The following is a 15,359-nucleotide window of genomic DNA, read 5'->3' as shown; positions in this document are numbered from 1 at the left end:
TTTGAACCTGGATATGCAATTTTGAGCCTGTGTGCATTTCATAGTCGATAATAAATTTCAAACATTTGAACCTAGTTATTTAAAAATTCCCTGAAGTTGTTTCTTCTATATTCATTCTTCTCCCCCAAAAATGTTTTTAATCACGTCATTAAAAGCCCCAAAATGAATTTAAAATTCATGCCAGTGATAAGTGTATGTAAAGTTCTGACGTAGGCTGTATATGCTTGCCGCTGAATCTTTTCACCTGCAGAGTCCTGGATTCAGTTGTTTTTTTCTGGCTTTTACTTCTCAATCTGGTGAACAAATACATGTATTTTCCATTCAATGTAAACACTTCAAAGAAAAATCACATGTGGTTTGAAGGACACAGCTGAATCCAGGCTGAATGTTACAAGCTTCCACTTTCGTCTTATTTCACTAATTTTGTTATTTCTGCTGCAATTGAAAAAGCATATGTTTTCCTTTTTTTTTTTTTTGTTTGCAAATCAGCTGTTCTTAGGCCTGATAGCCTGAGCAGACACACTTGATGTGAGTGGTGGCAAAGTGAGTCATTGCACGGTGTCTGTGTTTCATGGTGTGTGGGGGCCTGCTGCTGTTCTCATGGGGCCCCCGGCGTAAAAGAGGTGGCTGGCCATCTGTGTTTGACATTACACTCTAGTCTTGCCTTCTTTTACCAGGTGGAATGTTTTACTCATTGTGGATGACACATTTTCTCATCGCCTCGTTTTCATCTACTTGGGTTATGCGCATCACCTATTTTTCTGCCGTTTTTGCTGCTGTGATGTTACCTGGTCATGAGCTACTTTGATGTGTGTTGTTGTTTATATTTTTAAGTTTTAAGTCATTCTTTGGTCTCATTCTTCCAATATTGTTCAGGATAATTTCTTATATTGGCCCGAGAACGTCATCTATAATGAGGACGAGCATAGTGGGAAGATAATTGGTTCTCCTTTGAATTTCATGTTGTCGCACTTACATGAAATTAAAATCAAACCTCAGATCAAAAAGCAAAAGTTTAAAGTGTCCTGAGCAGTATCAGCTGAAGTGCTTTGCAAAAATATTAACACCTCTTGAACTTTTAAAATTTTTGTCATGTCCTAATTATAAATTCCAATGCAGGTTGGGATTTTATATGCTAGACCAACACAAAGTAGCTCATAACTGTGAAGCTGAAGAAAATTAAACAGCTTTTTAACTAAGTAGCACATTTTTACTTTTACCTTTACTTTGATGTTACTTAATAAAATCCAGTGTAAACAATTGCTTATAACTTATCTATAAGTATAAGTTATAGATACGAAGGAACACATCAGAAAGGTCAGGAATAAAATTAAAGCGAATTTTAAAGCAGAGTTGGGTTATAGAACACTATCTCAAGCTGCGAACGTCTCATGGCGCTCTGTTCAATCCATCATCTGAAAATAGAGAGTATGACTCTACTGCAAACACACCTGGACATAGCTGTCGATCTAAACTGACAGGCAAGGCAAGGAGAGCATTAATCAGAGAAGCAACCCAGAGGCCAGTGGTAACCGTGGAGAAGCTGCAGAGATCAACAGCTCTGGTGGAAAATATGTGAGCAGGAAAAATATTATTTGTGCATCCTGACCCTTAGGGGGGTGGGGGAGCAAATATGCTCTGGTCAGCAGGGATCAAAATTTAACATTACGACCTACAGTACATGCATAACAGAACGCTAATGTTGCACAGCTCTCTGAATACACTATTACGTTAGTGAAACACGGTGGTGGCAACATCATGCTGTGGCGTATTTGTGCAGTAAAGTCCAGATCTAAATCCAATTAGGAACCTGTGAAAAGACATGAAAATAGATGGTCTGATATTTCACATGAAGAAATAGGCAAAAATTTTCATCTAGATTTGCCAAACTGGATAAAGACAAAGCCTTGCAGCTTCAATTCTCCACATTGTGTTGGTCTATCACATAAAATGCCAAAAGACTGATTAATTGTGCCTCTACACAACAACATGCAAACAAGTTCAGGGGCTATGAATACATTTGCAAGACCCTTCGTATGTGAATGGTGTGGTGGTTTTCTTTCTTGACATAAATGAAATTATATCTTACCTGCTTTTCCGCCTTTCGTTCTAGGACAGCACTCTCTCAGCAACAGCAGGGACATCAGCGCCATGGACACCCTCCCCCTCAACGGCAATTTCAACAACAGCTACTCCCTGCGCGACGATGACTACGAAGCCGTGGGTGTTCGAGCCCCTGGTGACCTGGGGGGCCTCAACCTGGATGACGCCGCATTTGAGAAAATGATCATATCCGAGATTGTCCACAACAACCTCAGGCCCCGCGGGGCCCCTAAGGCTCGCAGCACCCCAAGAGAGAGGGACCGCGCGCCGCCTCCCCACACCAGGGTGACTGTGGATCAAGGAGGGGGTGGGAGCGGGAGCGAGGATGATGCCATCGTGGCAGACCACACGGAGGCCTCATCCCCGCAGAGAGGTGGTGGAAGAGGAGGCCACACCACCCTGGAGCTGCTCCTGAACCCCCACCACAAGGAGGTGCTGGAGGCCCCCCTCCTTCCCCAAAGGACTCACTCTCTACTCTACAGCGCCCAGAAGGCTCCCAGGCGCCTGGAGGGCCACAACGGCCATGGCTCCGAGACTGTTACCGCAGTGGAGGACATGGGCTCCCAGTCACCCAGCAACAATAGAGACTCTCTGTATACCAGCATGCCAAATCTGAGAGACTCTCCGTCACCGTCAGCTTCGCCGTACCCGCCGGAGGAGGGGGAGGAAGAGGAGGAACTCTCTCCCTCACCTCACAGCGAAGGCGAGGATGCGTATCACAAGAGCATGCCTGAGCTTGGCGACGCTCCGCAGCCGCTGTCCTACTACCACATAAACCGAGGCACCAGCGATGGGTGCATCATCTCTCCCAGCACTGAGGACTGTGAGCAGGACGGAGACGCCCCAAGCGATGGACAAATGCAACTGATCACCAGCCTCTGAGACGGGGTGCAGGGTTGGGCACCTCTGTTGCACAGGTTTGAACAGCTGGGTACTTTCTGGTGATGTCAAGAGAGCCTAGTGGGCCTGGCTCCGCACATGCCCTTCCTGTTCGGACAGGAAGTGAAAAGTACTTGGATTGGGAATAGGAATGAAAGACTTTTTTTTTTGCACAGAGATCTCATTTACACACAAGACACACCCAACTGAGGCCAGACAAATGTGGTGCTGCGGCTGCTCTGCTGCTGGACTAATGAGGTGCAGAGGATAACACAGAGGCCGCAGTTTCAAAGATAAGTCTGGTGTTTCTGTCGTACTGAGAGAAAAATCGAAGAGTAAGGGATTAAAAAAAAACTTAAACCTCCAAGCAAAGAACCATGAAGCTCTTGGCATATTCCTGGGGGACTTTACGGAACCAGGGTCCTTTTTAAGTCAAGAAGTGCAGAACAAGAACTAGTGAGGCTCCACTTACACCGTCAGGACTGTAAAGTTAAGAAACCACTAATTCAGACTCAGGCCTTATATTTTTCTCTATTGCACAATTAACTGTTGTACATGTAACAGCTGAAAAAAATATATATTTTGCTGTACCACTAGTGTAAAAAGTAAAAACAAAAAGACAAACTGAAAAAAGATAAAGAAAAAAGAAACGGCAAGAATTCAGTAGTTATGCCCTTTCAATGTTAAAATACTTCAGACAAGGTTAATCAAACTGTTGGAAATGTGCTTTTTTTTCCTCTCACACTTGACTTGTTGTAGAATGTTTGAATATAAAAAAAATGGGGAAAAAAGAAGTTTTGAGACATCAGTCCATATGAAACCATGTTCACATCTCTGCTTGTGAAATGTTTTTTGCTTTTATGAATGATGAGTTTTTCGCCAGTAGTATATTTGTTGACACCGGGCCATGCAAAGACTTAACATTAGAACGAATTGGATCCCCGTGTAATTTATTTGACCTGAAAGAAACTTTCAGTTTTGACTCCTTTCCTTCCATGCGTTTGCAGATTTTGCAGGTTTTATTTTTTTATTCTTTTGGAAAAAATTTTACATCCTTTGACACTAATTAATTTATTAAGTAATAAAAAAAAAAATCATGGTTAGAGAAGTGTGAAAAGACATTGCCGCACTGATTAGGTTAATTTTATTTCTTTTGTAAGAGCTCATCATCAACTGGTATTTAATTCAACTCCTGTTTGATATTAAATAAATGTGAAACTTTTTCTCGTTCGCAGAAATCTGGCTGCTCTTTCTTATCTTTTTTCCATTTATTTCTATGGTTACAAAAATGCTCTCTCTTCATGCAAATATGTAACTGGTCTCTACAAATGAATATGTGCATTAAATCCACTTGTGTTCAGCTTTGTAAATATTACCATCTATCAGGGGACAGCATTTCATCAGAATTGACCTTTCAATGCAAAACACAAACAAAAAAAAAAGAGCCCATGCAGTTCTCACGGCAACAGTTTCTCCCTGTTCCCATTCTGTCTCATTTCCTCTGTGCTTTCCCTCTCTTCTGTATGAGACATCTGTTGTCCGTCTGTAAAGTCTGTCCGTTTTATGTCCAGTAACAGCGGTGTATTTGTATCCTCTCCCCTGTGGTGGAAATGATTTTTTTAGAAATGGCAGCTGACGAGTTGCACATGGCGTCTTGATTTTTCTTTACAGCATGCAATAAACTGTGCAGTATTTAGGAGTTAACAGATACCCAGGTTTATAATGCTGGACTAATGGAGTGAATAAGAAGGAAACATATGGTAATGGAATATATAGGCCCATTTATGCTATTCTTTTTCTAAAATATGAGGGCAAAAATTTTCTGAAAAATTGTGGAATTGTGAGTTTTGTTGTTTTTAGGGTTTGATGAATGTACATGTGCATCTCAAAGAATCAGGATATCAGTGAAAAGTTGCTTTTTCACTAATTCAGTTAAATAGTGAAACTTGTAGATACGTTATACACATTTTAAGTCTTTATTATATGAAACAAAAATAATATTTGATACATAAGTATCATGTTTTTGCCATGTTGTGGCATGCACAATCATGAGAAGACTTTTATAAAAAAAAATGTTAGAAGGTGAAAGAAACATCTAAAGAAGCTTGTTGTACACAGACTTCTTTTCCTGACACAAGTAGAAGAGGTTTATATCTTGACATAGTTTTATTAGGCATCATTTCATTAGACATTTCTGTATTCAATTTTTTTTTTACAATTTATTGATCTCAATTTAATTTTCAAATTTAAGGCTTCATTGTATGCAAGCCATAAGAATCATAATTTGCTAAAAATGAAGCCTTAAAATATCATTCTGTTAGAATTCATAGATAACGAGTCTCACTTTTTTAATTGATTTCTAAAAAAGTTTGATAGTTTATTCAGATGCACCTGTAAATATATTTGTAAAAAAAAAAAAAAGAGCTTATATTTGTGCAACTTTATGCCCATAAATCAAGTGATCTTATGTGAGAAACTATCAAAATGTTTTGATAGAAAGAGCAGTTTTGGACTGCTCTTATTATTATGCAAGATTCCTCAAAATCAATGTTTGTTTTGCAAAACAAAGTTATTCTTATTGTTAATGCGAGACTGTAAATCTGGTTGCTTTCATTCATGTGAAACCACTTTTTTTTCCAGTCGGTTATAAAGTCAGGAATTTTACATTGTAAATTTATTATAAGTTTTCCACGAGATTTTTTTTTTTTTTTTAAGAAAAAAAAAAGACAGACTCCTCTAACTTTTGGTTCATTTCATTCATGTTACAAACACAACTTATGATGCGTTTAATTGGTGGTTTATGTGACAGACCAACACAAAGAAGTTTGAAGACTTCTTTGTTTGAAGACTTCCACTTCAGTGGAAACATATTTCTACATTGAAATTCTTTCCTCCCAAATAAAAATCTGAAATGTATGGCATGTCAGTATACAGGCCCTTCTAGATTTGTTACATAGAGCCATATTTTGTTGCAATTACAGCTGCAAGTCTTTTTAACTTGCAGTCTTGCAGTGTATCCAGATGTACAATTATGTACATCTGGATGCTAAAATTTCTGCCCATTCTGATCAGTTTCCAAGTCTCCCCACAGAACATCAATCGGACTAAGATCTGAACTTTAGCCAGTCCACTCTGCAATGGTCCAACTGTCTCGCTGTAGCTCTTGTTGTGTGTTTTGTTTTGTCCTGGTAGAAGGTGAACATCTGCCCCTGTCTCTAGTCTTTTGCAGCCTCTGACCTGGCTGCCCTGCATTTAGCTCCATCCATATTCATATTAACTCTGACTAGCTTCCCTTTCCCTGCTAAAGAAAACATTCTCCTTAGCATAACCCTGTCACAATCATAACCTTTTGTATCATCTATTCATGTTTGTCGTAGCATGACTAAATGTGGAGATTCAGGAAATGTAAATAATTTTTGCAAGGCACCGTATTATAAAACATTTCAGAATCACGTTTTGTTTATATGTAAGTGTGGAATCTTTCCATTTATAAAATTCCCCACAAATATTTAAAATATTCATGTTTATTTATATTAAAGAGAAACAACACATAAAATGCAAATCCAGTTAAATTTAGTTTGAAAAAATTGCTTCGAGGCCAAACTTGGCATCCAATTAGATTCTTTCTTGAAGTTTGAGTTCAGAGAAAGCTGATGTTGAACGGTGCTGAGTGATGCTTGGTGACACTGACAGATTGACGAACATCTAAAATATCAGAAGAAGATGCATCCTTTGAAGCGCCGGGGGGTCTTTTAGCGAATATTAAAATTTCCATTCATCCATTAGCTTTCTATTCCATCTTTTTGCAGTTAACAGTTGCAAAAACCTGAGGTCTTTCTCAGCTGTCACAGAAGGTGGGTTGGACACAGAAATACTGGCAGCAGCAATCATCGCACTCCTGGCCATATCAGTGGGACTTGATAAGTGTCATTTTTTAGTATTGTGGATCTTGAGGATCTGCTAGAGCTACGGCTCTTTAAACCCACATGTGATTCTTAAGGTGAAGGAGTTCTCATTTTGACTGATATTTTGTTCCATCTGCTATGGCACCTCACATGATGGTGTAATGTCTGGATAGTGGAACTCTTATTATTTAAGGTCTACTTTTTTTGGATTTCTACCCTCTGGGTGTACTTTGCATAAATAAAAGAAGGCTTTTTAAGTTGGAACAATAAAGCATTAAAGCATTAAGGTACAGTCAACCCTAACCCCACCCTAAGTATGGCTGGCAAAACCAATCATTTTGAACTTTTCATATCTGAGACAAGTAAGCTAATAAAGGACATATGTAGTAAAGTTGAACAAATTTTACTGCTTTTTGATTGTCCCACTGCTGCTTATATCTTGAATGACCAACCCAAATAAAAAAGGCACTTTTCAGACTATCCAACTGTAAAACCTTATAATATATGCTTCATCTCTTTGGTCCTTTGTACGTCCAAGTACTTACTGGCACAAACTGTGTATCAGTTGCCCGAGAAAAAATGTGTAGTATGCGCTTGGAATAATTTCTCCCCACAGGCCGTGATCAAAAGCCAGCATTTTGCGTCTGAAAGTGGTGGCATTTGGCTCAAATAGGTTGCATGTGAGCATTTTTGCATCAGAAATGCTGCTAGGGATGTATATGAGGTTATCATTATGGAGGAGTTTAATCCATAATGACAAACAGATACTGTTTTGCAATCCATCACTGGGATATTTGTACATTCAGGGTGAAGTGTGGCGAGAAAATGAACTGTAGGTTCCAGGGTGATTCATTCACACATGCGATTCTCATTTGACGATCACGCCAAAGGAATTGAGAAATGCTTGGGTGCATTGCGGCCCATGCAAACAAGTAAATCAAGTTGTTTAACCTTCTTAGTCTAACTTAATAGATCATCAGAAGATCAGCTGATTGTTCTTTGACTTTGACAAGGAAGTAATATTATAATTAGACACACTGTTTGACTCTAAAATTTCACTGTAAAACATATTGCCTTGCAAAAGTCTTCACACCCCTAAACCTTTTTCACCCTTTGTCATGTTCCAACCACAAACTTTAACGTATACACTGGCATTTTAGGGGATAGAACAACACTAGGCAGTGCATAACTGTAGTTATAGCTAAAATCGAAAAAAGTGAGGCATGCATCTACAACATATTCTGTTCTCTATATTTTATTGAATTTTCGTAATAAAATTCAGTCAAAATTCCTGATGATTACTCAGTGAATAGAGTTCACCTACGTGTTATCTAATTTCAGTATTAATCCAGCTGTTCTGTGAAAGCCTTAGAGGTTTGTTAGAGAACATTAGTGCACAAACAATATTGTGAAGACCAACAAATACAGCAGAAAGGCCAATATGGTAGTGGCAGCATTAGGCTGTGGGGAGGCTTATTTTCAGCCAGCAAAATATTTCAAGAAAACCTGTTAGAGGTTGCAAAAGACTTCAAACAAGGGCAGAGGTCCAACTTCCTGCAGGACCACAGCCCAAAATATGAAACTAAGATGGAAAGCATTTTCATGTGCGAGTATGGCCTACTCAAATCCAAGCCTAAATGAAATTGAGAATTAAACACAAGACTTGAAAAATTATGTTAATTAACACTTTCCACCCAGTTTGAACAACATTAAGATGTGTTACAAAGAAGAATGGACAAAGGTTTTCAGTCACATGTGTGAAGCTGGTTGAGACGTAGCACAGGACTTAATTACAGGAAGAAGTGGCTCCACAAAGCATTACTTTACCAATTAACTGTCCTAAAATGGCTTATTTTAACAAGACAAACTGTCAAATAGATTCAAGGCACATAAATACTTTCATGAGGCACTGAGTACTGTTTATTGTGCATCATCAGGCAAAACTCCCATGGTAGATTTCAAAGATTTAGCAAAAATGGAAATGTCTTTCATATGTACGTTTCTAGGAATTTTCCAGCTTAGTTGGCCACACACACACATTTACCAGTTGCAAAGCTGAAGCAGTTGCTTCAGGATCTTTGTGGTGCAGTTTATTAAGTGGAAGTTGGTTGCCAGTTTGCTGTCAGGAAACTGACGTGGAGGCCAAAGCAAAAGTCTGGGTGCAGTATGGCTCTCAGCATTGTTTTCTGAATATAAAGTGCTCGGTTTACACAGAGCCCTCCAAAAATCCCCCAGAGACAACAACCCCATCTGTATTTCATACAGACTTCTGGCTTCCCTTCAGTTATAAATTAAATTAAATGCAGAGCTTGATGACCTGCTAGCAGTTCACTGAAGAACGGACAGGCTTCGTTGGTGAAAGCTTCCTCTTCAGATATACAGGCCCCACCGAGAGACAAACGCTTCAGGACGTGTGTGATGTCACAGCTAGAACTTTTTTTTCTCGGGTGCATGATGAGTTTCCTCCTGTCTGCCTTATAAAAGACAAAATTTTGATAAATGAATGCACTGAGCTCCCTTTTCCGAGCGCAAGGATCAGTTTTGCATGATGCATATATATTGGTTCATTATCACTAAGTCACCTGTGCTCTGTATTAGCTTTCTCACCACATTATTATTTTAAAGAACATTGGATTCTGAGATTGAACAATGTATAGATGATCCCATACTTTTCTCCAAATAACACAGAGGGAGTAAAGTGTTGATAGGAGAGAGGTTCCAGACACAAAGATCAGCATTTCTCAGGCTCTCCTCATCCCGCTGTGACGGTTTTCAGTCATTCATCCTCTTCAAAGACACTCCTTACACCTCTGACTTCTCATTGCGTCGCTGACATTACCGTCTGTGCTTATCTGATGATATTATGATGCACCATATTAGCCATGCAGTGTTTGCAGTGCAAATGAAGAAGTTTCGCAGAAGTTTCCCAGAGATGAAAGTGCTTCATTTATCAACTCATCTTTTATATTGGTGCAGTCAAAGCCCGGCATTCATGGGGCAGTGGGCAAATGACGATGCAATAAATAAGGCCCGGTTCGAGAAAACATGACCGTGTTTTCATTTGGAGCTGTTTGATGTTCCAGCTCCAGCCCCTGGTGATTTGGACATTATTTCAAGTCCATCATCAAAAAGACATCAAACAAGATGCTTCATTCAAAATCAGATCACAGGCTGGACCAGAATGTGCTTTATTTGTGTCTGCATGTGTGTGCTCTGTACAGTATGTGCACTGCAGTGCTCTGAAATTTACCCAAACATTTTTTTTTTCCTCATGAAATCTCCTGAACTTACTGAAATGATTATTATGTTTAGAGAATCAGCTTTTTTTTTTTTAAGCCTGCTCTGGCAAAGTCTTGCTTTGGAAAACATAACAGTATTATTAAAACTATGAGGCAGCCTTGCAGAAAATGTTTACTTTCTTGGATAGTGATCTTTTCTTCAGCTTGTACCGGACCTATGCATAATTACATTATCAAAACCATAATGCGGGAGGAGTATTAGATATCCCGAGGGCCTCAGCTTACATTCCTCTACCTTTCTCTCGGCAGCATGAAGATAAAGAACATCTGAATCACTCCTGCTCTGCTGCCATCATTTCACCAAACAACAGAGCATTGAGAAGGCTGACAGCATTTTGAGCTCCAGGAAAGGCCTGGTACTCGTATTTGCAACAGACATAATTCTGCTAAATCCTCCAGAAGAGCACACCGTCTTGCAAAAAGGGCCACACTCTTCAAACATTTTCCAATTTTAACAAAGTGAATTTTTAACTTGGATTCCATGTGATACTATAACAAAAAGTAAAAAAAAAAAACCATATATTCATTGTTTTCAAAATGTTTTACAAGAACAAAATTTAAAATATGTGGTGAGCATATGGTAACTTTGCAGGAGGTGCAGAGAAATCTATCTTAACGATGAGTATCTGTTGGTATCTGTTTGCATTCCGTCCATGCACATGCAAACATCTCTCTCCACTCCTTCTCAAGAGCATTAAAAAGAGCATTGGTAAGAAAACTATTAGTTGTGCATTCTACAGATCTGGGTTTTATGGAAGAGTACCAGTCATAGGAAGTCCTGTTTTTAGCTTTCCCCAAGCCATCTAGAGAACACAGCAAGCCTGTAAAAGAACCAAAATTGAACTTTTTGGCATAAATGGAAAAACATGCTGATTGTGTAACCCTAAAACAGTGCAGCATTGCAAGCACACCCTCCCAATGTTGAAGCATGGTGGTCATGCTGTGACAGTGAAACTGGTTGGAAGTTATTAAGAAGCTGAACAGAGTTAAATACAGAAAAGAATAGATTTTATAAGAAGGCTTGCATCATGAATTTTCATATAGCATATCATCCTGTACTTTGTATCACTTAGTCCCATAATATCCCAATAAATTTCACTGAAGCATGTGGTTGCAATGTGAAAAAATGAGAAGAAATTCAAGCAGCATCGACACTTTTGGAAGGCAATATAAACTTTAAAAGACTATTTGCTGAAAAAAAAAAAGGATTTGTACAATGAAGCAACTACCAAATGTTTCCCTAAAACATTCGTTTTGTCCGATCAACTTACTATGTAATTTACTACGCAGTAAATTTCCTGCTGCCAACTCTTTCTGTTGATTGAAAACTAAAAAAATCTGAAACCACATCCAACGGAGAGCTGCTTCAAAAGAAATATGGGCTTGGTTCATCTTTAAGAATGAAGCCTATTGTGAGAAATTTAGATGTCAGACTAAAATATGCTCAGGAGCCCTTTTGCAGTCAGTCTGGGAGGGCTTGATGTAATTTCTTACCCGCTAGTGTTTTTGAGGAATAAAAGAAAGTGATTGTTTCTCACAGAGACCCAGAAAGGCAGATGGGGAGAAAGCAGGAGGTGCAGGGGGGGCCCGCGCGTTGTGAGACAGACGGTGAGCAGCAGCCTAACATGTCAGAAACTATCCGAGTCTGAGCCCGGCAGCTGTAAAACTGTCATACCTCGTAGGAAACACCAGCACTGACCTCAGAGCTGGGCTAAGGTAGCCTGTCCCACCCATTACACCGTAAACACTCCGCAGAGGCCTGTGTTTTTGCTGGGTTGTCTCTGTTAAAATAATAGCAATACAACCCCAGGAGACACAAACATAACATACAGCTGCTATTAGTCAAACACTTTACAGAGGAATTTTTCCATATTTAAGCAATTGCTCCCACAGCTTTTTTTTTTTTTTTTTAGCCATTTGAGACAAAAATGTAATGATAGTAATTTTTTAAAACATACAACTAAAGTGGCAAAAAAATGCAATTCAGGTGTGGGAAGAACATGTGCAACAATAAATGTAATCATTTTTATTATCTGAAAGAGCCTTTTATTTATCACATGAAAATAAAGGCAAATCCTGTGATTTCCAAAAGTATTTACACCCCTTCAACCTTTCCACATTTTGTTGCATTACACTCCTAAACTTTAATGGTCAGAGGGCCCGGTGGCGCCGATGCATGGCAGCCTCGCCTCTGTCAGACTGCCTCAGGGCAGCTGTAGCTGCAATCCTGTAGCTTGCCACCATCAGTGTGTGAATGTATGTGTGAATGGGAAAATGACTGAATGTAGTGTGATGCGCTTTGGGGTCCTCTGAACCTGATAAAGTGCTGTACAAGTACAGGCTATTAATGTATATAGTTATGATTTTCTGTGCTATATCAACAAAAGGAGTGTATAATGTTAGGAAAAAGATAATACATCATTTTAAGACTTTTTTTACCCTTTTTTCTTTTTTTTTTGACAGACCCTTAAGAAAAAAGGGTCTTAAAAACAATTAAAAACAACTGAGATCAATTTAAAAAGATTTATGCATATAAATCTTTGCATAAATCTTTTCTGCTGCATAGATAGATAGATAGATAGATAGATAGATAGATAGATAGATAGATAGATAGATAGATAGATAGATAGATAGATAGATAGATAGATAGATAGATAGATAGATAGATAGATAGATAGATAGATAGATAGATAGATAGATAGATAGATAGATAGATAGATAGATAGATAGATAGATAGATAGATAGATAGATAGATAGATAGATAGATAGATAGATAGATAGATAGATCTATATATGCCAGTGAATTCATATATATATATATATATAAATATATATATATATATATATATATATATGAGGTCAGCCCAAGTATATGTATAGTTTATGTGACAAAGTGTGGAAAAGTTCAATTGCTGTCGACACATTTGGAAGGCACTGTGTATCTGGATTTGTTTTACATTTGTAATTTATCACACACACACACAAAAAAAATCAATAAGCGACAGAACATGAAATAAGGCGCTTCTGGTTTGTAGAGTTGGAGGCAAAAGTTGTGCATTAATCACTTTCAGACTGTGTGCGCTGTGCTTTTGTTGCCCCCAACTTCACTGTTGGATAACCGAGACGATTTGTAGTATTAAACTGCAGGGTGCCCTTATTTAAAAGGCTGTTATTCACAGCTAATTTACTTACAGTTTGGTATAATCATCCAGCCAGGATGTAGTCTGCCTCATCTGAATGTGAAACACAGTGGTACAGTAACATGTGGAGATAATTATGAAGCTAAGATAATCAATGTCATGCTTGAAGTTGCAGTCAAAAGACGCCCAAAGCAATGTTTTCTTGAGCCATTGGTTTGAAAATCAAAGTGACGGGTTCGGAAAGGGGGGTTCAGCTTCTGCTTTGGAACTGCTGAAACCTAATGGAGTGTGTAGCTATGAAATGCTTTATTAATGCTTTCTTTTTAAGAAACTGAAGTGACCTTTACTAAGTATTACATGTACATCAACATAGTTTATACTTCAGCAAAATATTTAGTTTGGGACTAAAGACAGAAAAAGCCAAGCCATCATTAAATATTTCTAAATAAATGGAAACTATTTTAGAGTAACAAAAATAGTTAAGAATGACATATCGTTTTGAAAATGTAAACTTTATGGCAGAGTGAAGAGAGAAGAGACTTAATTTTTTAGAGATCAGATTTCAGAGGAAAGGCCTTTTGGTAACTCAGTTAACAATTAAATATGCCCTGAAGCAAGGTTTAGCTGTGTATCTCATGTCAGGAAATCCCACAGTGGGTCCAAATATGTGCACAGAATTTTTTTCTTTTCTACTGCAAAATATGAGAGCCATGCTCCTACTACTAACCATTGATTAGACACAGTTATTTCCCAGTATGAGGGGCAGGATCTGCCAAAAAAGCTAAAAGATGGATCAAAAACTGGACAAAGGCGAATAAAAGAAACATCTTATACATTAAGATTTTGAACTAATAGTTACACATTTTCCACAAAGGAAAAAAAAATCAAATTACAATAGAGTTTCAAGGTTCAGTTTCATCCAAGCATTTAAAGTTGCTCCAAATGAATGTACTGTATATAAAAATCAGAAGCTACTGTAAATAAGCAAGTCAAAACTAGGTAAAATCACCGAGTATGTTTGTAAAAAAAATATCTTCAATTTGAAATTACTCTGACATAAACAGTGGAATACATTTTAATGACTCAGTGGAAGGTTTAAGTGGAAAAATGAATAATGCAAAGAAGAAGACCCAGGACTCAACAGAGCGACTTTGTATTTTTCTCTACCCAGAAACCAGCTTGCGATTTTCCCTGAGGGGCAGAGGAGTACTGCTGGGGCGAAGAATGGGTTACCTCTGTGACCCCTTTGCTGATTATCAAAAGAAAGTGAATGAAAGGAAAGATGGCAATACAGAACCAAAGAAATAAGAAGGAACAGAAACAAGAAAGAAAGAACAAAAGCGAAAGGAAAAAGAGGGACAAAGAAACAAAAAAGAAGTGAAAACTTATGTGTGCTAAGAAAGCATTGTTTTTTTAAAAAATACATATACATAGTTAGTTAAACAAGTATGGAAAAAGAACGACATCACCATAATTTTGTTTGTGACCTCAGTAAAACCTTTGCTCTGTACTTTCCAAGTCAGGGTCGAGAGTTATTTAAGAGAACTTGACAAGCAACATAAATGTTAGCCTCCCTTTTACCATACATGAAAGGAAACTGCTTGTATGAAGTCTTAGCGGTACTAAAACATCATGTCAGTGAATTCAGTCAACAAATCAAGAGCATACAAGAGCCTAACTGTGTTGCGAATACAGCAACACTCTTCTTATTGACACTGCAGCTGGGTAAAGAAGACTCAAAGTTGGGATTTTCAGCATCAGTGAGATATGTGAAATGAAGTCAGAGGAAGCACAGAGATGCTGAAAGCTATTTAAAAGAAAATATATCTACAGTATTTTCAGACTGTGTGAAAGATTTAGAGGGAGACAGATTTTCAGAAGATAACAGGAAGATAGCCCATAGAGCAAAGTTGCCCTGGTTATCCTTTTGAGCTTTCACCCTCTGTCTGTCATAGAAAATGCTAGATTTGAAAACGTAGAGAAACTTTTTACAAGTCTTAAAGTTAGGATCTATTCTCTGTCAAATACACAC

The 15,359-nt window shown here is 38.3% G+C and overlaps 1 protein-coding gene across 9 annotated transcripts in view; it reads left to right on the top strand.

Moving 5' to 3' along the window:
* The window catches only part of LOC102220018 (adhesion G protein-coupled receptor L2-like), a 128,529-nt gene extending 124,313 nt beyond the window's left edge, over positions 1-4,216 (top strand). For 4 of the 9 annotated variants that reach the window (XM_023335453.1, XM_023335451.1, XM_023335452.1 and 1 more), the window contains one exon: positions 2,114-4,216. In XM_023335453.1, the coding sequence (XP_023191221.1) occupies positions 2,114-2,985 (872 nt within the window). In that variant the 3' untranslated portion in view covers positions 2,986-4,216. Of the gene's footprint in view, positions 1-489; positions 544-2,113 lie in introns of all 9 variants that reach the window. The other 5 variants (XM_023335458.1, XM_023335454.1, XM_023335455.1 and 2 more) reach the window with 4 other exon arrangements.
* Positions 4,217-15,359: the final 11,143 nt, after the last annotated feature.

This window comes from Xiphophorus maculatus, chromosome 6 (assembly GCF_002775205.1).
Source record: "Xiphophorus maculatus strain JP 163 A chromosome 6, X_maculatus-5.0-male, whole genome shotgun sequence".
Classification (NCBI taxonomy): domain Eukaryota; kingdom Metazoa; phylum Chordata; class Actinopteri; order Cyprinodontiformes; family Poeciliidae; genus Xiphophorus; species Xiphophorus maculatus.
This window is presented reverse-complemented; position numbering and strand designations above follow the sequence as displayed.